Consider the following 21,230-nt stretch of genomic DNA (forward strand, 5'->3'; position numbering starts at 1 on the left):
TGCCCAGCATCAATGTTTGTAGAGTTTGGTTTTGTTTTTGGTTTTAGTGCTAAAAACTAAAAACACTGGAAGGTTAAAAGGACTGAGCCAAGCGAGTCATATCCTGAGTTCCCTGTGGCTGGACATAGTGCCCTTTTCCTCAGGCCAAGTCTGTGGGCCTTCTGGCTTCTGGTGGATCTGTTTCTGAGAGTCCCCAAACAGGAATAGAAAGCAGGCAGAACCATGAACTGAAAAGTATGTGAAGTCAGTTGAAGGTGCACACGTACACCCTGTCAGAGCCCTCTGACATCAGCAATCCAGAGCAGGCTGCCGTGACCGAGAGAGTGCATGGAGAAAGGCCCCACTAGAGGTGCTAGTAGAAGTAGAGGACAATATTAAGAAAAAGAAAAGCTGAGGCTGGAGAAATGGCTCAGCGGTTAGGAGCACTGGCTGCTCCCCTAGAGGACCCAGGTTCAGTTCCCAGCACCCACGTAGCAGCTCACAACTGTTGCAACTCCAGTTTCAGGAGATCCAGGCATGATACGAGATGTTCGATTGCACACACACATACATGCAGGCAAAGTACCCATACACACATAAAATAAAACAAATAAATCTTTTTTAAAAAGGAACAAGAAATAATGCATACTACCAAATAAATAAATGGGACTAAGAGTAGCAGTGAGTTATTTTGGCTTGTCTGAGTCATTGGAGTTCCTGCCTTGGCCTGTAGAAGTTAGACTCTAGGCTAGGTCTCATCTAAGGCCTTCCTGCCTGTGGTATCATGGGCAGCCAGAGCCAGCTGAAAGTCAGGAGGTGCCTCCCTCCTCCCACTTCAAAGCAGACTGTTCTGTCCTCACCGTTGTTTGTCACTGAGGAGGCTGGGGATGCTCGCTCCCTCATGTGCAGCTGTTAGCTGTATTGCATATAAAACCAGAGGCTGCACTTGACTTCAGAGGCCCCACTCTAGCCACAAGCGGGGCTTTCTGACAGCTCCTCCCCTGTCCTGTGCACTGTTGTGTATCACATGCAGGTGGCCAGTGTGGCCTTTCTCCTCTAGCTCCAAGGAGCAAGTGGGCATGGAGTCGGCTAGTTCCACCCGTGGCTCTGGCCTCTCCACTGGGCTTTGTCCTGCACAGTCCCTATTGTGACTTTCACAGTTAAGATCTCTTAACCTTCAGTGTGCAGATTCCTACATCTGTGGGTGTGAAGTTAGCACAGATTCCTCTCTCATACGTCCAGGGCATAGATTCAACTAAGGGACTTTCCCGATGTCCTGGGGAACCACAAGGCATCTCCTGATCTGCCTCTCCTCTGAGATGTTTGCAGATGGTACCTGGGGTGTAGGCATCATCCCCATCCTGCAGAAGTTAAGTCTCAGTGCAGAGAGGAGGGACTACGCTCAGGTGTCTGACTGCTCCTCCTGTTCCTTTAGGTCATCGCTCTGTCCGTGGGGAACCGGCCCAGCCTCTCTAACCCCTTCCCTGCTGTGGAGCCCACTGTGGTGAAATCCGTCTGCGCCCCACCGTCCAGGCTTACTCTCATGCCTGTCTATGCCCTCCCGCAGCTCGACCTCTCTTGTCCATTGCTGCAGCAGAATAAGCAGGTGGTGAGTATGGCTACCCTTGGGGGCGAGGAGACATTACATCGCCTGCTGGATCGACAAGAGAACCTCAGCTCCCTGCACCCATGGTCTGAGTGTTCTAAGAGCTGGGACTCCATATGCAGGCACCTGAATCTCAACAGCCAGAGCTGTGTGGTGTGTTTCCATTTGCACCTAGCCTGAGGGAAACCAGGGCCTGCAGAGGTGGGAGACTTCCCAAAGTTGTGTAGTTGGTCCCGGCTTACAGAGAGACATACTTAACTTCTGGTTTTCTATGTTACAGGGGTGGGAAGGTGACAGGCACTTGTTAAAAGCCAGTTTGGTGTTTTGGTCTTTTCCCAGGCTAGTAATAGGCAGTTCATCTTCCCTTAAAGTTGTGCCCAGTGGAACCAGTCAGAACCACAGTCAGCGTCAACACTACAGGGGAAAGTGATGCCCTGTGGAGATCTGCAATCCATATGTATAGCTCATGGACGCTCAGTCCCATGTCAGAGTACCTTCTTTGTGTACTGTCAGCTGTTGTCAGAGTCTGCATGGCAGAGCACGTGTGGTTCAGGCTGGCTGAGGGGGTGGGGCACAACGGGCTGTGGTGTGTTAACTCATGATGGGCTCATTGGGGTGTGACCTCATCCTAAGTCCAGGAGCTTCTTCTGTAGTGGCCAAGCAAGACACAACCCCTCAGGCCCCACTGCTTCTGATTCCAGACTCACTGTTGCCCTCTGCTGGGCATATGAGGATCTTGTGGAGTCCTAGTGGAGTGTCCTGTGGTTTCAGCTGTTCAAGCAGGGTGTTGTCATTGTGTGTAGTCAGAGTAGGATTGGAGCTGTGAGGAGAGGGGACACCAGCATTGCATTGTCACAGGACAGGGCATTTCAAAGTGTCAAGAGGGGAAGGAAAGTCCCTGGTGCCTTCCACTAGCTGCAATGGGGGTAACACCTACAGGTTGGCTTCTCCAGAAGCTGGGGCCAGTCTGATCCTCAGCTCTGGAGCCCCAGAGCCCAGGGCCCTGAGTGTATCTAGCTCAGGGATGTGGGAGAACGTAGCCTCAGCCCTGCATGGAGGAAGCCATGGTTTCCTCATCCCTCCAGCACATACTTCTCCAGGACATCCCTCAGGTCCTTCAGCCAGGTTCTGGAGCAACAGTGTTGAGGAGGGTGGGAGACGAGAGGGCCACTGCGGGAGTGCTGTGGAGAATATAGCTGCCAGGGAGGCAGGAGGGCCATAGAGGGCTGGGAGGAAGTGGTGGACAAGGAGATGACAGCCTAGTGCAGCTAAGGGAAAGGCCCAGGGAGGTCAGACAGCAAGAGCAACAACAGCTCTGAAGTCAGCCGTGGTCTGTGGTTTCCCTCCTGTGCACGTGGTTGCTAGGCCAGTTCTGTGTGCTTAGAGCCTCCACCTCGTAGCCTCATCTCCCCCATCACCATGACCGTCTTTGAGGTGGGCAGAGTTGAAATGCAGAACCAACTTTACCCATCTCCAAAACCAGCAATTCCTCCTAGGGTCTGTGTTTTCTCGAAGCCATCTCAGAGTAGTTACTGCTCAGCTCTCTGCACCCAGGCCTCCTGTACATCCGAATGAACTTTCTGATGCAGGTGGGGCAGGTGCTGTGAGAGCTGGGTCCCTGGTAGGTGAAGGACCGCTTTGCCTTTGATCCACACCCACCTGTTAGAAGCTTGGTTAGGAGAGCTGTACCGCTGCTGTACCGCTGTAATGCCTGGGCCTTGAGGACCAGCCTTCACCTCTCCTGTTGGAGTCAAGTACAGTTGTTTCTCCTGCGGCTCTGGTGTGGATCTGTGCAGTGGTTCTGCCTTCCAGCCCTTACTCCACAGACCCTCACTTACCTCCTTCACTGGTGTCACTTGGGCCAGTAAGGGTGGTTTACAGTAAGAGGGTCAGCTTCTGTACACTCACCACTAAGCCTACAGGGACCCTTTTCTCCCTCTCATCAGGAAATGGGGAGTGTGGTGGTGGTAGGGTTACAGACTCAGAGCCTGCAGGTGGCTTAGCCCCAGTGTCTGCTGCAGAATGAATGACCGTCTTTTAATTTTCTCTTTTTGGCCTGGGATTGGGGTGCTCAGGAAAAGACTTCTTTATCTTAATTCGGAGGCTTGACGAGATGGAACTGTACTTGCTACCTGCTTCAAGCCTTTGTTGACATATTATTGCACATGTATGGCATTCACTGTGATTAATACATATATCTGTGAGCTATCAAATCAGTCTGAGCAGCCCTCCCTCCCGAATGATGCTTTCATTGTATGGGGAAGCTTCAAAGTGTTCCCTTGCCATTCTTTATGTAATCTATTATTCTGATATCTAGTTGCCCCCCCGCCCGTGCTGCAGAACCCCAGAGCTTACTGCTCCCCGTGTTCAGCGCTACATCCCATCCTTCTGCCCCTCCCCTCTCTTCTCAGCCTCCAATGACTCCCTCCTGCTCTCCTCTGCTTCTATGAGATCATTTTAGCTACCACACATGCGTGAGTCTACATCACCTGTCATTTTCTCTCTGTCTCTGTCTTTCTTTCTGTCTCTGTCTTTCTGTCTCTCTCTCTACCTGGTTTGTCTGCATGTTTTACCGTTTAGTTCACATCTGTTTTGTGTAATTGTCCTTGGTAGAGGGAACAGCATTGTGCTAAGTTTGGATTCTCAGGAAACATCTGCCTGCTGGGCTCCCTGCCAGAGGCAAGCAGCAAAAGTCAGTGAAGAAGTTTCACCATGATTCTAGCTTGAAAGATCATCGGCTTGTGTTCAAGTCCCACCTGCTGTGGGAGCCAACCATTGATGGTGACAGAGGCCAATGATGGGTTATGTGACTGGATATAGAGTCCAGAGAGTAGCCATGATATATTCTGCCTTCTCTGCTTAAACCTGCTTGTGGCTTACAGTTGGGCTCAGTGCAATGCCAAGTACCTTCTGTGGCCTGTGGAACCTGGGTCTCTGGTCCCTAGCTGTTCTTACCTCTGACTCTGTGCCATTTGTGCTTGAATTCATTGTCATTCCCCCTACCTGCTATCAGTGCTTGGGGCTTGAATAGGCTGAGCCCTGGGGCTTATAACTTCCCCTTCCTGGTCCCAGGCCTTTCTGCTGCCCCTGCTCCAGCCCCTCATTTCTTTATCCAGGTTCTCCTTTGTCTTTGGCTTCAATTAAAGGGGTAGCTGCCCCAGCATACCTGACCCCTCCTCCCAGTCCTCTCACTCCCAGGTTCCCACAGTGACCTATCACTATAGAAATTTGCTTGCCTAGTTCAGTCTCTGCCAGTCACCAGAACAGAGCCTGGCTCCTGCCAAAAGCTCAGCCAACAACCGTGGGTAAGAGAGCAGCAAACCAGGAGTACACTGTCCCTGAGTCCCTGAGAGGCACCCTCATGTAGACTTAGGGACACTAAGACGGCAAGAGCATGGGGAGTGGGTGTTAACCCGGAGAGCATCAGCCTTCACGTTGAGCAGTCTGTGCTGCTGAGCTGCAGCAGGACGAAAACCAGATCACACATAGATGTGTCTTCCTGTCTTTGAGCACAGGTGAGTTACTCAGCGAGGGGTTCCTGGTCTGTCCGCAGCCAGATTGGGTTAGTCCAGAGCTGCCTTGGACTGAAAGGTAACGGCTTGAGTATGGAGCTTGACTCTGAATAGACTACGTGTTGTTGGTGTCAGCAAGAAGTAATGGGCCTTGGACACAGAACTGCCATGTGATCCATCAGTCCTTGTGTTCCCGAGCCATGAGCTGGCCATTCAGGCGTGGCCCCTGCGATTTATGGTCCCATTAGGGGACCTTGAAGAAGATATATCCCCAAGGTGCATCTAGGTGCAGTATCAATTTAGTTTTATAGCTCTCCAAATCTAGAGGCCACCTAGGAGGCATTTGCAGAGTAAATTATCGGCAAGGTGAAACACCAGAATGGAGTCAGCCAGCGGGAATGATTGACTGCAGTCAGACCAGGTCAGGTCCAGGTCTCCCAGGCAGGTCAACCAGTGTTCCTTTTACCAATCTTGGGTGCTGCTGTGTATTGGGGGCTCATCAGTCCAGGACTGAGTTGAGCTGGTGCCTAAGGAGAAAACAATGTCGCAGGAAGTCCTTGGAGAATCTGGCCTGCTGTGTTCTACTCTAAGCCTGTGAGAGTGAGCAAGTTCTGGAAAGAGTCTCGGCCACAGCGTTTTGTTTTGTAAAGTGGGAAAGTTCCAGTTTGCCTGCAGGCATGCGTGCACAAACCTGATGCCTTTCCCAGGAAAGCACTGATTTTCTACCGGAAGCTGGGAGGAAGGGTGAGATGTCTGGGGAAAGAGCTCTGCAATCCTTGTCCACACTCACAGCTCCCCTGCTTGTGCCCTGTCCAGTTAAAACTCTTGGTGTGCCCAGTCGAAGAGCCAAGTTACTGACATGAAGGAGTGCTTTTTAAATTGCAGCATGCTTAGTCATGTCTGGAACCAGGAGAGCTACAAGCAATTGGAGAGGGATCCTGGAGGGAGGCAGGGAGCTTGGTGCAGCATCTATCAGGATGGCCATGCCACAGTAACAGTCCCCACCCCCATAGCCACACATCTCAACTGGGCAATGTAAACTCAGCTCTTATCTACATGGTCTCGAGGTATCCACCAGTAGGAGCCATTATGCAGAACGTTTGTGCATAGACCTCAGACGGTCTCAGAGGGTAATTCTATAGGAATACCACAAATCACTTGTCACATCTCACCAGACTTAGTGATGGTTACCCTAAGGTGACAGAGGATAGGTAGTCCTTCCTTCTGGGCTGTGCCTGAATGGATTAGACCAGCTGTAAGCTATGCTAGAGCCTGCCCCATTTTGCTATTTCAGTGTGAATTATAGTATGAATTTGTCTCTCCAAAACCACAATACAGGATTCATATTTAAAATAAGGTCCTGGGGCTTGAGATAGGGGTCAGTGGTTATGAGTACTGTACTTGGGTCTGTTCTCAGGACCCACATGATGGTTCATAACCATCCTGCCCTCTTCTGTCCTCTGCAGGCATGAGGCTTATGCATGTGTATGTAGGGAAAACAGTCAAACAAACAAATAACAAAAAGTCCCAGCAGATGGTTCTGGTCCCTGCCCTGACCAGAGTGGCCAAAGATGGAAACCTTTGTGTTTCCTGAACAGGAAGAGCTGGAACCAAGGGTCAGTCCAGATTTAGGGAGATACTCCTGCCTCTCCTTGGCTGCCTCTCCTTGGCATGCACCCTGTGTCATTTTGTTAGGGAAAAGGGGAGTCCCTAGCGCCTGTGGAGAAAAATGAGCCAGTTTGGACAGGACTTTTGTCACTGAGTTGTGGCATTCCTGAATGTCGGTATGACTCATCTCTGCCCCTTCATCAGGGCTATCTGAGCCTATGAGGGAAACTCCGGGCTCCATGGCATACCTGTGGCAGACAGTAGTGCCAGAGTCCAGGTGTAGCCACAGCATCTGTTCATTGTTTCCTTTAGGTTCCAGTATCCAGTCACCGCAATCCCCTGTTAGACCTGGGTGCCTATGACCAACAAGGCCGGCGATTCGATAACTTCAGCTCTCTGAGCATCCAGTGGGAGTCCTTTCGGCCACTGCTGGCCAGCATTGAGGTTGACCAGCCCATGCAGCTGGTATCCCAGGATGATGGGAATGGCCAAAAGAAACTACATGGTAAGCCAGGTCTTTAGCTAAGACCTGGAGCTGGAGGAGATGTGGGAAGCCATAGATACCCAGCTGGCTACTGTTCCTGTTTTTGCTTGTTTTTTCTTTTTTGGAGATAAGGTCTTCTTCCTATGCAGTCAAGCTGGCCTCAAACCGGTCTTCCTGCCTCTTGAGTGCTCAGATTTCACACCTGCGCCAGTGCACCCAGCTTCACTGTGTTTTAAGCCCATTTAGACATGTGCAGTAGGAACCAGGGACTCAGGACCCAAAGCAGTCAGATCTGTCTCAGGTCCCTTGGCCAAGGTAACCAAGGGACCCGTGACTGATACTTGTTTCCCGCCTGTGCCCTCAGGTTTGCAGACAGTTTCGGTTCACGAGGCATCAGGAACCACAGCCATCTCTGCCACGGCGACTGGCTACCAGCAGTCCCACCTGAGTGCAGCCGGAGTGAAGCAGCTGGTATCTCCCAGAGGACACAGTGGGTGGGACCATGGGCAAGAGCAGGACGTCTCCTGGTTTTGTGTAGATTCTGCCTGGACCTCCTTTGCTGGAGATCACTACCTGCTTGATTTTTCCCTGCTCCCCAGCATCTCTCGAGGGCTTCAATGTGCTGCTTGGCAGGGGCTGGGATGGGGTGGGGGAGAGCAATGGGTACATTTGAGGAATTAGAAGGGTCCTCCAAGAATGGACCTGTGTGCATGATATACACCCTGTGAGGCTACCCCCTAAGCTATTACCAAAATGGCGTGGAGACAATAGATACTTGTAGACTGGGAAAGTGGGGGCTTGCATCCTAGGGAGCCAGGATGCTGAGACAAGGAAGCTTCCTCTGGGAGAAAGCGGTCCCCATTTCTCCTGTGGTGGCCTGCTGAGGCAGATATTCATTTACTCCTGTCCCAGATGTCTTCGCCCCATCCCATTCTTACTTCTTATAGAACCTGTTCTTTTGAGTGGCCTCACTGGGCTCCCCTCTGGAGCCCCACACCCTACAGATGGCCTTTTAAGAACTTCACATATGCTTTTGACCTCTCTGGGGATGGGGAGTTCTCTCTGCCTCCCAGGAGTCCTCTGGGTGTTAACACTGCTTGAAGCTTCCATTCCTGGAATGAGAGCTCCACCTGGGGCATCAAGCCCCGCTCTTTTCGGAGGGAGCTGGTGATGTCCGTGACCTTACAGACCTGACAGTGTTGGCCTTTCCCTTTCAGCCTGACTCTCTAGTACCTGTGTCAGCCTCCATTGAGCTTATACTCGTAGAGGACGTGAGGGTCAGTCCGGAAGAAGTGACCATCTATAACCATCCTGGTGTCCAGGTAACCTTTGCCCACCACCCCCTCACATGAGGAACTGTACACTCTTTTCCTCCCAGCCTGACCCCTTTCTTCCCCACATCTCCCTCCAGGTAGAACTCCACATCACAGAAGGCTCTGGCTACTTCTTCCTCAACACAAGCACCCAGGACATCATCAAGGTGGCCTACCAGGACACCCGGGGCGTGGCTATGGTAAGTCTAGGCCTTGGGATCCCAGCTGTCTGCTCTGGTTGGCATTACTCCAGGCTTACCTGGTACTGAGCCTTGAGATTCCGAGTCGCTCTGAAGTTCTGTGGTTCCCATGCCACCTCTGTGCTTTCTCTTCTGTGTCTACAATTACCGGCACTGTTAATTACCTAATTCTTCCCTTTCAATCAATCTTCCGATTCATCCTTTAATTATTCTTTTATTACATAAGTGGCTTCGTGATAACCCTAAGACGCTTGCATTTCAAAACTTCTCCTGTGCTCTCTTCACTCTCTTACCTCTCCACAGTTCCCACTTCACCCTCTCCCACCCCTAAACACAAGGACTGATTGGACCTCTGGCATGGAGGAATGGAGCACCCTGGTTCCCTCATGCCCTGAGCTGCTTGTTCTTTTCAAATTGTCATGTAGTCCATAGTTACCTTACTTGTTCTTTTAGCCCTTTTATTACACAGGATTAGAGCTCTCTAGGTCCTCTTTTCTTTTATGTGCATAAGTTTCACCTGCATGCATATATGTGTACCAATGTATCAAGTACATGCAGTGCCCCCAGAGGCCAGAAGAGGGTGACAGAACACCCAGGACTGGAGTTATAGCTGGTTATGCAAGGCCACATGGGTGTTGGGAACTGAAGCCAGGTCATCTAGAAGAGTTGCCAGCCAATGCTTTTAGTCACTGAGCCACTCTCCAACCCCTAAACATTCTTTTCTTAAGAGAGTCAAAGAAAGAAAACAAAGAACTGATCTAAAGGTCTATACATGTGTCTGATGGGGTATTTATGCAGACATTAAGTGACAAGTTCCTCTTGAAAGGAGGTCCAGAATGACACCCACCCACAGTGTCAACACTTGCCTAATGGGGCATTGTCACCGGGCAGCTCTGAGCCAAACTCTGCTTCCTCTCTTGAAAGTGTACTTGCCTCATTCCTGAAGAGTCAGGGCTCCCCCTGACTGAAGAGGTCCAAACTGACAGGGTGGTGGATGGAAGGCATGTGGCTTCCACTCATGAAGTCTGGGTGGCGGGCTGGCCACGACTCCTCAGGCCCTTTACTTTTGGCCTTGCCTTGTTCCTTCGGCTGAGCCCTGGAAGGCTAGGCACAGCACAGGAGGAGGCACTTGTGTTCCAGGGAGGGTTATGATCCAGGCAGTGACCTATGCTAGCACCTCCTTTCAGAAACACTGGAGCATGTTGCCCACTCCTACTCAGGAGCTGATGGCATGACGTCAGCCGTGTGCTGGTGTTCGTGGCTTCAACTCCCCACATTTCTGTTGCTCCTGTTTTTTACCTCCACCAGCTCTCTTAGCCTATAGATCACAAAGTTGGTGGCCCTAAGCTGGACAGGTATACATTGAGAGGACCAACTGGATGTAAGGAATGTGGAAGTATTGGACTTGAGGGTTCTCTGTGGTGCTGGCTATCAGGAGCTGGAGGGGACAGAGGTAAACCAGAGGGTATGATATTTACAGGTGACGGGGAGGGTGGCAGTGTGTGCCTCACAGGTGACAGGGAGGGTGGCAGTGTGTGCCTCTGTTGATTGCTTTGATGCTGACTCAAACGTTTCATCAACTTCATGTGTTGTGTGGAGGTTCTTAGTACGTCACAGATGTGAACCGCCACCCCCCACCATCATGCTTAGAGTATTTTCATGCCTGGAAAGGAAACCTATAGCTACTGTTACCTTTGAGTTCTTCCAAACTCATCCCGTTTCAGCTTTTACCTAATTTATTACTTAACTCTATAGATTTTTTCCCTTTCTGCACAGTTCCACTCTAGTAGGTACAGATGGCTTTTCCTTGTGAGGCAGATTTGTATTCCCTGAGGAGTAAAGTCGTTCCCCATCTTTGTGGCTTTTTTTGTTTTCTTCAGATTCTTGTGTCTTTCTGGATAAATGTCTATTTAGAACCTTTAATTTCATTCTTTCTATTAAGTTGTTGAATATCATATTACATTCTAGATGTGGTTCATTCGTTAGATGTGATATGCACTTACTTTTCATTAAGGCTTGTCTTTTTTACTTGTTTTTTTTTTTTTTTTTTTTTTTTTTAAGATTTTTTTTTTTTTTTTTTAAGCACACTGATGTTTTTTTCAGAAACCCCAGAAGAGGGCATCAGATCCCGTTACAGAGGTTGTGAGTCACCATGTGGGTGCTGGGAATTGAACTCAGGACCTCTGGTAGAGCAGTCAGTGCTCTTAACCACTGAGCCATCTCTCCAGCCTCCTCTTTTTTACTTTCTTTCAAGCTTATGTTTTTAATTTTGGTTAAAATAAAAACTAAAATAATAAAATTTAAATTTTTTATTTTTTTAAAACTTATATTCATTTATACATTTATTGTGTCGGAGCTGAGGGGAACATGCATGACATAACATGTGTGTGGATGTCAGAGGGCAACTTCGGCAGTTGGCTTTCTCCACCTCGTGGGTTCGGGGATTTGAACTTAGGTTGGGAGCCTTGGCTATGAGTGTTCCTGCCGGTCCTTGTGTTTCTGCCTTTCCCATCACCCTGAGGGTTCATGGCCAATGGTGCTCTTGACGGTTTGCTCTGTTTACTTCTGAGATTTGTCTACCCTGAGTGAGAGAGAGAGAGAGAGAGAGAGAGAGAGAGAGAGAGAGAGAGAGAGAGAGAGAGAGAGTGTGTGTGTGTGTTAGGAACTGGTCTTCTGTCATGAGTGGCTGTCCAACTGTCCTGGCAGTCTTTGCACTTTTTCTTCTGCACTGCATGATTTTGGCATCCTTGTCAAAATCCAGTAGATAGGGCATGAGCTCAGTTCTGAGGCCGCCAGCTCTGTAAGTTCTGTGTGACCTGCATGTCTTGCTCTGTTGCACTACCGTGTAGATTATTGCCGACTCATAGCAGGTTTAACATTGTGAGTCTTCCGACTCTTCTCTTCAAGTCTGATTTGACTGTTTTACATCCTTTACAATTCAATATAAATTCCAGAGTCAGCTTGTCAACCTATTCACCCTCTGTCCACGGATGTGAGGTATCACTGTCTCCTCGGCCTCCCTTGATATCTTTTGGTGATGGCTCTAGTTGGGAGTGTTAAGTTTTATACTAGTTTTGTTGACTTTAATTCTAGGTATTTGTTATTTTGCATGTTAATAATTCCAAATGGAATTGTGTTCTTAAATTTCATTTTTCTAACATTTGGCCCTCTGCATGTTAGTCTCATATCCTGTAACCTTGCTGAACTCTTAAGAAGTTTTAGTGGATTCCCCAGGGTGTGTGTGTGTGTGTGTGTGTGTGTGTGTGTGTGTGTGTGTGTGTGTGTGTGTGTGTAAAATCATGTCAAGTGTGAATATAGGTAGTTTGACTCCTTCCCTTTGAATTTAGAAGTTTTAATCCTTTTTCTTGCCTTATTATCCTGACTACAGTCTCCAGTACAATGTTGAATAGAAGGATGAGAATAGCCATCATTGTCTTGTTCTAGGTTGTGGGGAGAAAGCTTGCATCCTTCCACCACTAAACCTGATGTGATCATTATACAGATGCTCCGGATGGGATAGTAGTGTCCAAAGGGCTTTTAGGCAAGGCTGAAAGTATTTTTAAACATGTCTGTGAAGATAAAGACAGCTAACATTCCTCACCCCGCCCTCACCCTACCTTGTATCTGTTCGCTTAGATTCAGATTGGACCTCTGTGTATGCACAGACTCAGTTCCTCCAAAGTTTCACCTGATTCCCAGAGCTTCCAGCAGGCAATGAATGGGTATCTCCATGCTGCTGCTGGCTCTCCCTCTGTTCAGAAACTCTCTGTAAGAGAAGGGTGAGCGTGTTGGGCAATAATACCGTCCCCTTGACCAGATAGTAAATCTCTGCTTCCATCATACAGGTCATCCTTGAGAATACCCTATAAAGGAGTATGGTCATGTGGTAGGGCTCTGGTCACTGACATGTGAGGTTGTCATGGGTCTTTCTGCTGTCAGACTGGTTGACACTGGACTTAGAGCAGATGCCCAATACATCTCCTTTCTCGTCCATGATTGGTGAGTCAGAGGCCAGCTCTTGTACACAGGTGCTCATAGGCACATAGATGATGGTGGTGCAGACCACTCAGACCTAAGAGAGTTCTGAGTTTCAGTGACCAACAAGCTCAGGAACCTAAGGATGTGCTTATGAGCAAGGTACATGTAGTGCTGCCTTATTGGGTTAATGAATGACCATCTCTACATGTTGTTTAGAATTAATGAAGAGACAGCATTAGAAAAGCCACGTGAGAGGAGCTTACGGGAGTACTATGGTTGCACCTCACTTCAGATCCTACCTATGTTTTAGCTCAGCTCTGTGCAAGGTTGACTTACATTTGGAAATGATAAGATTAGTGGTCAGCAAACTCTGTGTCTGCCTACAAGGGAGCATCAGATGCAGCTGATTTAGAGCCTGTAGGAATCAGTTACAGCAGCTGAGAGCTACATTCTATATGCATGCCACTGGTCGATTTCAAGGTACCTTTAGGATGCCTCTTTTCCCAGGCTCTCTAATGTGACTGCCTGCTCTGGCGCTGCTTATGGCTTGGGGACCTTTTGTTTTTCTGTTCCTCTTTCCTATCGTCTTATATGTTAGGCCTGTGTTTTGAAATCTTTATTTTGTTCTCCTTTTAAGAGATTATTTTTAAGTTTGGTATTTGAGTGTTTTGCCTGCATGTATGTGTGCAACACATGCGTGCAGTCCCTGCAAAAGTCAGAGGAGTGCATCAGAGCCCCTGGAGCTAGAGTTTCAGATGATGTAAGCCACCATATGAGTGGTAGGACTAGAACCCGGGTCCTTGGGAAGAGCAGCCAGTGCTCCTAACCAATGAGCCATCTCTAACTTTTTAATTTTTAAGACCCTGGGGTCGCCCTAACCTTGAACTCCTTGGCTCAAATGCTCCTTCTACCTCAGCCTTCTGAGTATCGGGAACTGTGGGTGGAGATACTCATGCTTTTGCCAATCATTTTCATTTATTCCCCTCAATAAAAGAAGGAATAATTGTACACCCCTGTGTGTGAGTGTGCCTTGTCAAAGCTTGACACTAGGAGGAAAAGCTTTAGTTGAAATTCATCCGCACATCTGGAAACATACCTTATCTTTGTGTTCTAGAGATTAAAAATAACTTCCTGCTATCAAGAAGAAGGGAATTCGAAATCGGGAAAGGTGTGTCTGTTGCCATAGCAACCAACAACAGTTCCTCTTAGTCGGGTTGCCCTTCTTGAATAAGCTGAGAGTGAACCTATGGCCAGAAGAAAGACCTTGCATCCAGGAGCAAGTGCTCTTCAGAGTCTGTTTTTGGCTTGGCTCTGTATGTAGGTAGTGAGCAGAAGCTTAACCTTTGTTTGAAAGACTCAGGGATTTCAGCACTACAGTTTCTCCTAGAATTCCTCTGATCTTCAGACACTGCCATCCTGGGCTTGCCTCTGTGTGGGTATTAGTGCCCCACATCTTCAGGTCACAGTGCACTACAGCCATTCTGTCCCATGGCCAGTCTGACTCCCTGTGAAGCAGTACCTTGGAGGCAGGCCTTCCCAGTGTGGCTTCCATCCCAGCAGGTTCTGTGGAACACTGACCTTGGGCCTCTGCTTTCTCCTCCAACTGCTTCAAGGGGAAATCAGGTCCTGTTCCCTTCTTCTTCTCTGGAACCCTGAGGATCTTGCCGAGTGTTGATGGGCTGTGACGGGTGCTCCCCGCTTCCTTCAGAGGCTGTCTCTGAAGGACGCATTTGCACATTTCCTTGGCATTTGCAGCTGCTAATTAGCCACATCCTCATTTCTCCTCTTCACAGACAAGAAAGCCCACAGCCGTTCATGTAGCTCCTAGACAATGCTTCGTTCTTCTCTATTGATAGGCAGTTGAGACTCCACAGTGGTCCCTGTATGTATGGAGTTGGCTTCTCGGTATCTTTGGAAGAGACGTGAGTGTGTGATTCACACAGCAGGCTATGGTGGAAGTTTTCCTGCCCACACAATGAACCCCGGGCTGAGCAGAGCTGATTAGTTTGCTCACACAGCCCCCAGAACCCTCTGCAAGGGGCCTCTATTTTATTTTTGGCAGGTTTGCACAAAAGAGTGTTTACCTGGTTTAAACTTAAAGCTTCTTCCTTCTCAACCATTCCTCATATTTCATGAGTCCTCTGAGCACAGCCTGTCACTGAGAACTTGGTGTGCCCTGAGTACTTGACACTTCTTTTTCTTTTCATTTGAGAAGGCTCTAGTGCACAGTATGATGGTAATAAGGAATAAGGCTCGCAGGCTCTGCTCTGGTGAGCCATAGCCGTGCTTCTTTATCTCCTCAGTACTGCAGTATGTGGCCAGCCATGGTGCCCTGGGATACATACAGAAGCACACTGGTGATGAATTGGTAGGAGGTGATGGTCGTGGGGCTTGAATTCAGGTGTCCACATCTTCTGTGAAGCTGGCTGTAGATGGTATGGTGCCTACTGCATACTCTCACCCCTGGGAAACTGGCAGAGCTGACCACAGCATGTTTTATCCAGGCTGACTCCTGGATATCTGTGGTTTTCACGTGAGCTCTGGTCATCTTTGTAGACTGCTAGGTGAGAGACTGAAGATACAGGTCCCAGTCCTCTTGTGTGGTAGCTTGGCCTTCTTCACGGCCTTGGTGAGCACATCAGAAGAGAGAGAAGCTAATGTCCCCTCCCAGTGACGGTCAGAAATATTCTGGGGTCTTCTTTATTCATCTGAAAATGTCACCTGCCACAGCAACTCCGAAGTGTGAATGGGGCTCAGGAAGGCGGGGCTGGTGAGCTCATGGGCCATGCAACTTCTTAATGAGTAATAATGCATTCATCATCTCCAGATTGATGACAGGACTTTCCCTTGGGCTCAGTACTTGATGACATTCTCAGTGGCACTGTCAACACTTAGAAATGAGAACTCATTCCAGACACCCTCACTGCCTCTTCTCGGTGTTCTTGAATGTCCATCAGGAGCATGTGGTGTAGATCTTGAGAAGTATGAGCCACTTAGGTCTAGTGAGGAGTGGCCCAGGATCCCTGTGTGACTACCAGCTATCGGTCGGCTGTTTCCCTCTGCGCTGTTTCTTTGTCTTCCGAGTGACCTCACGTGCCGGACTCAAAGCTCTATTACAGGGCTTTGAAGTGAGTCCAGCTGCAGAGCAGGCTAGACCCCGCCGCTTCCCTACATGCAGCCTGGCGCTGTCCTCTCCTTCTGTCATCCGGAAGGTGACAGAGCGTCCATTCTCTGGGAAGCCAAGTGGAAGAGAAATTGATTTCCTCACTGCCATTTTATGCCTTTGTTAAAATGTGCAAAGTGATTTTTTTTTCATTTTTGAAGGACAGAGGGAAAAACAAAAACGAAAAAGCCCACCCACGTCAGCATTGCCCACGTGGGTCTGTCGGCAGTGTGTGCACCATGTAATTTCCTCAGGTTGTGAAGGACACGCCAGCTCCTGACAGCAGCAGGTCCTGCATGAGCAGCAGGTCATGTTCTCAGAGCTGCTCACTCCTCCACACCGGTTTGCATGAGCTTCCTCTAGGGAAAATGTAATAATAGCAAAGCCAGATGACCGCTAGCTTCTCCACCCATATTTAATGCCAGGCTGGCTAGCCACAACAGCTCAAGTCCCACAGCCATCATTTTGGAATGTAAGTATGATTCCCACCCTGGGAATCTTTGTTAATCTACTTTAAGCCATCATATTAAATAAGCCAGGCATACCTCATCTGCTTAGAGTGCCCTGGAGCGCAGTTACACCTGCATGTAGCAGCTTGGCCCAGCTTTCCAATTTTGTCTACCCCTAGCTACCTGTGGGCTTAGGCCTTCCTTAGCTTAGCTTTTCCTTATTGGCCCCTCTCCTGTTCCTGCTCTGGAAGCTGCTGGCCCTGTTTTTCCCTGTGAAGGAGGCAGTGCCTCTGAATGGGGACTAAGCTACTTGGGTTGGATCTCTAGCTCCCCTTCAGGCTGTTTCCACCCATCTTTGATTTTCTTCTGTACAATTTGTTCTTCTGTACCTTGAAGTTGTTGGACCCAGAATCCATAGGGTCTGTGTTCTCTGCAGAGATCTTCAGAATTTCCATTCTTAGCCAAACTAGTTCACTGAAAGCTGTGGGTCTCTGTCTAATCAAGGTATAGAGGTTGTGTGCAGGTTGTTAGCCAGACACCAGGCTGTGTGTGACGTCTTCTGGAAGATGCAGGTCAGCATAGAGGGGAATAGGAAGCTGGAAATTCCACAGTGGTGAGGGGTTGTGAGCCCAGTGAGGGAAGATTATACCTATCCAGTCAAGGAAGTGAGGCTTGAAACTGGAGCCAACAGTTGAGGACTGGGGTAAGAGGCAGAAAGTTGGTTATTTCCCTTTGGTAGAGAACCTATCCGGCCCCCTCCCCGCCCCAACCCCCATACACAAATTCTTGGTTTTGGAACTCCTGCTTTGCAAGTGCTGAGCTGCTTACGGGATGCATTTATACCCCCAAGCCCCACTGAGACAGAATGTAATCGGCAAAGTCAGTCACAGCCCCCTCCCCGAGCCCCACCACCCAGCCCCTGCCTGCTCAGTTGAAACACATGCTAGGGGACCTGTGGTGACACGTCCGTGTTTGAGAGTCAGATGTCTCCTTGAGGAGTCGCTGCAGCTGAACCAGTGCTCGGAGCTGCAGTTGCTTGGGGGAATCTCTGCTGTGTGGGGCTGCATGGGTGAGGAAGGCTGAAGGGAACTAGTAGAGCTGGGGGAGTGACAAGACTCGAGAGTCTAAGCTTGTGTCTGTTTTTCACCCAGAACGTCTTAGTTGGTCATGACTCTAAGCAAAGTTGGGTGGCAGAGATGGGTAGGTCACCCAGGAGTGGGCAATCTGCGCTGTCTGTGCTCAGGCCCATTGTGCTGCGAGTTCAGAGATGAACTCCCTTTGGAAGCAGCTGCCCCCAGGTCTACCAGCTCCTGACATGCAGCTTCTCATGAGACTCAGGGGGCATGACCCTGTTATTAGAGCCACCTGGCCAGGCCCTCCTGGGCTTGAAGCTTCTACCTCCAGGTTACCGTGTGTGTTCTCATCCATCACGTTTTGATCAACCCCCCCCTTGTATAAGATGCATAAAGTCGAGGTAAAGGCTGGCTGGGGCCCCTGAGAGCAATGCCCTCTGCAGTTCATGCCCCGACTGCCGGGATACCAGAGGGAGGTGCCAGAGGGCCTTCTGTGTTCACTTCTTTGAAGCACTGACCAGATAGTTATTGCTAATGGCCCTTTGAACAGAGATGGGACCTGCAGCCTTGTGACCTTGCGACTTGCTTTTCAGGTGCACCCTCTGTTCCCAGGCTCATCAACTGTCATGGTCCATGACTTGTGCCTGACCTTCCCAGCCCCAGCAAAGGCCACCATTCATGTCTCCGACATCCAGGAGCTCTATGTCCGAGTGGTGGACAAGGTTAGTAGACTCTTCTGTGTGGCCCCTCTCTGCTGCTGCACACAAAGCAGGGACAGTGTATCCTGGGAGGTGTTTCCTTATAGCCTTTGCCTTTCTTCCTGTGTCCTGCCCTCCTCTGACCACTCCAGAGTGGCTGACCTTATGTTGCCATCTCTGACTCCTGTGCTTCTTATGGACAGTGCGGGCTGACATCCTGCTATATTCCTTTATCCCATTTGTCGTTGGTAATGCTTGGCAGTAAATCCTGCCTGCAGGATCGACTGAGTTAGCCTTGACTTGGGAATGCATGTCCTCTGGCTCACAGAGGTTGTTCAGCAGCCACACACCTTGCTGAACATGGAGTCTTGACCCAGCGTGTGAGATGAAGAATCTTGGGAATTTCAGAGGCAAATGAGTAAAATTCAGTACTGCCAAGTGCTCCTGTGCTGTGAATAAGGCAGACCTAGGTTTTCCTTCTGTGTGAATGGGAATCTCATTCAGAGCTGACTGAGGTGGCTGGGGCTAGGCTTCCAGAGCTCAGTGCCTAGTCCCTGCTTTCCTGTGCTGATGAAAAGGTAGTGGTTGAAAGAGGGATGTTCCGGCAGCTTAGACTTCATAACTAAAAGCCTTGTTACCCAGCCTCAAATATTGCTGACTGTTTTCTTATAGGAGACAGGCTGGTGCTATCCCTCAAGCTGACCTTTAACCCACTCTCCTGCCTCAGCCCCTGCTGATACTACCAAAACCAGCCTCCCTCCAGCTTGCCCACTAGATTTCTCTTCAGCAGGCATTCCAGGTCTTCCTTTCCTAAAGAATGCATTAGGAAATGTGCCTGCTGATACCATGTATCCATTCAGACTCTGAGCACCTCTGTGCCTCTGTTGTTCTAAATTATGTCCTTACTCCCTAATTCATTGATTACCCACTGGTTGAGAGTGGAGTCTATGCCTCATGCTATGGACAAAGCCTCCCACACCCTAGGCCCTGTATACTGCAAGCTCATCGTTTCCCACTCATTGATTGGCCAAACCCGGATGTCATTCTGGGTGACTTGTACCCAGTTCCTAAGTTCTGATTTAGAGGTTGGTGATGCTGTCTCTGAAAGCCTTGGGTGCTACATGGTGGAGGAATGACACTGAGAAGCTACAGCCTGTGCCTTAGGTGGAGATCGGGAAGGCTGTCAAGGCCTATGTCCGTGTGTTGGACTTCTACAAGAAGCCTTTCCTGGCCAAGTACTTCACCTTTATGGACCTGAAGCTGCGAGCAGCCTCCCAGATCATCACGCTGGTGTGAGTCCCCACAGGAGTCACGGGAAGGGTGTCTGGGGATGGGGCTCATTCCCGTGTAGTCTCTCAAGAGCTCTTCCTTGGAGGAGGGATCCAATGATCTTTTTGTCTCAGGACTCTGGATGAAGCTCTAGACAACTACACGGCCACATTCCTCGTGCACGGCGTGGCCATTGGCCAGACCAGCCTGTCGGCAAGCGTGACGGACAAATCTGGGCAGAGAGTCAGCTCCACTCCACAACAGATCGAGGTAGTTCTGTTCCTTTTTTTCTGTGTGGGCTCCATCTTGGTTGGACATGTCTTTCTGGTGACAGGCTAGGAATTCAACTACATGGAGAAGCTATGTTGAAGTCTGTGCCTTCCTATGTCCTCTGAGCGTGAGGCATGGTCACCAGCTCTGTGTGGATTGCAGCAATTAGACGCGGAACCAGAGGAGCTTGAGATGCTGGCTTCCTGCTACGGCACAGGGTCCAGGCCATTCAGAAATGCTTGCACTTTGTCCCATGGTAAAGGGACAGGCAGAAATCCTTTCAGAAGCCATCGACTGCTGTTAGCTTGTGTAGTGCTAATTCCCACGCTCCTGAACTGAGGCCTAGGTCCAAGAGGGCCATGAGCACCTGCCAGGGCTGTGCAGACAGAAGGGGTCTGAAAGGAGCTTCCTGAGGCAGGTCTTTCAGGAGCAGCTGAGCTCTGGGGCCCATACACCATCTCAGTGTGATGCAGTCTATCCCGCATCTAGGTTCTCACAGGTACCCCACTGTAGGAAGAAGTCAGGGCAGGCTGGGTCAGGCCACCTTACCCAAGAATCCCCAGATACCCACTAGGAGCAGCAGCAGTACCATCTCCTGCAGGTTTCTGCCACACAGGGGTGGCAGGCTTCATTGATCTGCCTTTAGAATCGGGCAGAGGCGGTTTATGCCTCCAGATGGAAGTGTGCCTTCCTCCTACTGGTGGTGAGGAATTCGTTTCTGCCTATAAATAGCTCAACCCAACCAAGACTAATTCTCCGCACAGAGCAGTCTCCACGATCTCCTTGGAACACTTCTTACATGCTTGACAAGCAGGAACCTGTGAGGCCGTGGGGCAAGGGAGGTACAGAGATGGGGTGTCCACCTAGACTACTGACTGTTCCTGAGCCCTTCCTCCTGCAGGAAAATGATGCAGCTGTTGAAGTCAAGCCCTGTTCCAATATAGTTTGCTTTTAGTAGTGCTAGAGGCAGCTCTCCAAAGAGGAGTAGTCAGGATTCTGGAGATGAGAGCCAGTCACAACTTCAAAAGTCACCTTCAATTACCAGAGGGCTCGTTGGGCCTCAAATCACAGAGGCCCACCTCTGGCTCCCATAGGTCTCAGGTAGATCAGATCAGAGAATCCCAGAAGAAGTACTAGTGCTAGTTGGGGCCGACATTGAGCCTGCACTGAGAGATCCATAGATTTCTCCAGCATTGCCTGGTACCCCAGCCCCTACCAGTTACCCTCAACTGAGGGATGTTCATACCCCATGTTCAGTGCATGTCACATGCAGCCAGAGTCAGCTTATAGATTTCAGTCCCTTCTCTCTTCTGTCTCCAGGTCTTCCCCCCGTTCAGACTGATACCAAGGAAGGTGACACTGATTATTGGAGCCATGATGCAGGTGGGAGCCACTGCGAGTCTACACAGGCCTTCACTGTCAGCACCCTCACCCTCGTGGGATGGTGAGGGCTCTCCAGCACAGCAGGTGCTGACAAGAGCCACTGTTTCTCACTCCTCAGATCACCTCCGAGGGCGGCCCCCAGCCTCAGTCCAACATCCTCTTCTCCATCAACAATGAGAGTGTGGCAGCAGTGAGCAGCGCCGGGCTGGTGCGTGGGCTCATGGTTGGCAATGGCTCTGTACTGG

General features: G+C 49.7%; 1 protein-coding gene across 1 annotated transcript in view; it reads left to right on the forward strand.

The window, feature by feature from the left end:
- Positions 1 to 21,230, forward strand: part of Nup210 (nucleoporin 210) — a 94,412-nt gene that overhangs the window by 46,590 nt on the left and 26,592 nt on the right. Inside the window, exons 16-25 of the mRNA XM_032907225.1 lie at positions 1,415 to 1,588; positions 7,018 to 7,210; positions 7,554 to 7,660; positions 8,407 to 8,511; positions 8,601 to 8,702; positions 17,959 to 18,087; positions 19,228 to 19,355; positions 19,467 to 19,602; positions 20,923 to 20,985; positions 21,104 to 21,223. Coding sequence (XP_032763116.1) covers positions 1,415 to 1,588; positions 7,018 to 7,210; positions 7,554 to 7,660; positions 8,407 to 8,511; positions 8,601 to 8,702; positions 17,959 to 18,087; positions 19,228 to 19,355; positions 19,467 to 19,602; positions 20,923 to 20,985; positions 21,104 to 21,223 — 1,257 coding nt within the window. The remainder of the gene's footprint in view (positions 1 to 1,414; positions 1,589 to 7,017; positions 7,211 to 7,553; positions 7,661 to 8,406; positions 8,512 to 8,600; positions 8,703 to 17,958; positions 18,088 to 19,227; positions 19,356 to 19,466; positions 19,603 to 20,922; positions 20,986 to 21,103; positions 21,224 to 21,230) is intronic.

The sequence above is a fragment of the Rattus rattus genome, chromosome 6 (assembly GCF_011064425.1).
Source record: "Rattus rattus isolate New Zealand chromosome 6, Rrattus_CSIRO_v1, whole genome shotgun sequence".
Lineage (NCBI taxonomy): Eukaryota > Metazoa > Chordata > Mammalia > Rodentia > Muridae > Rattus > Rattus rattus.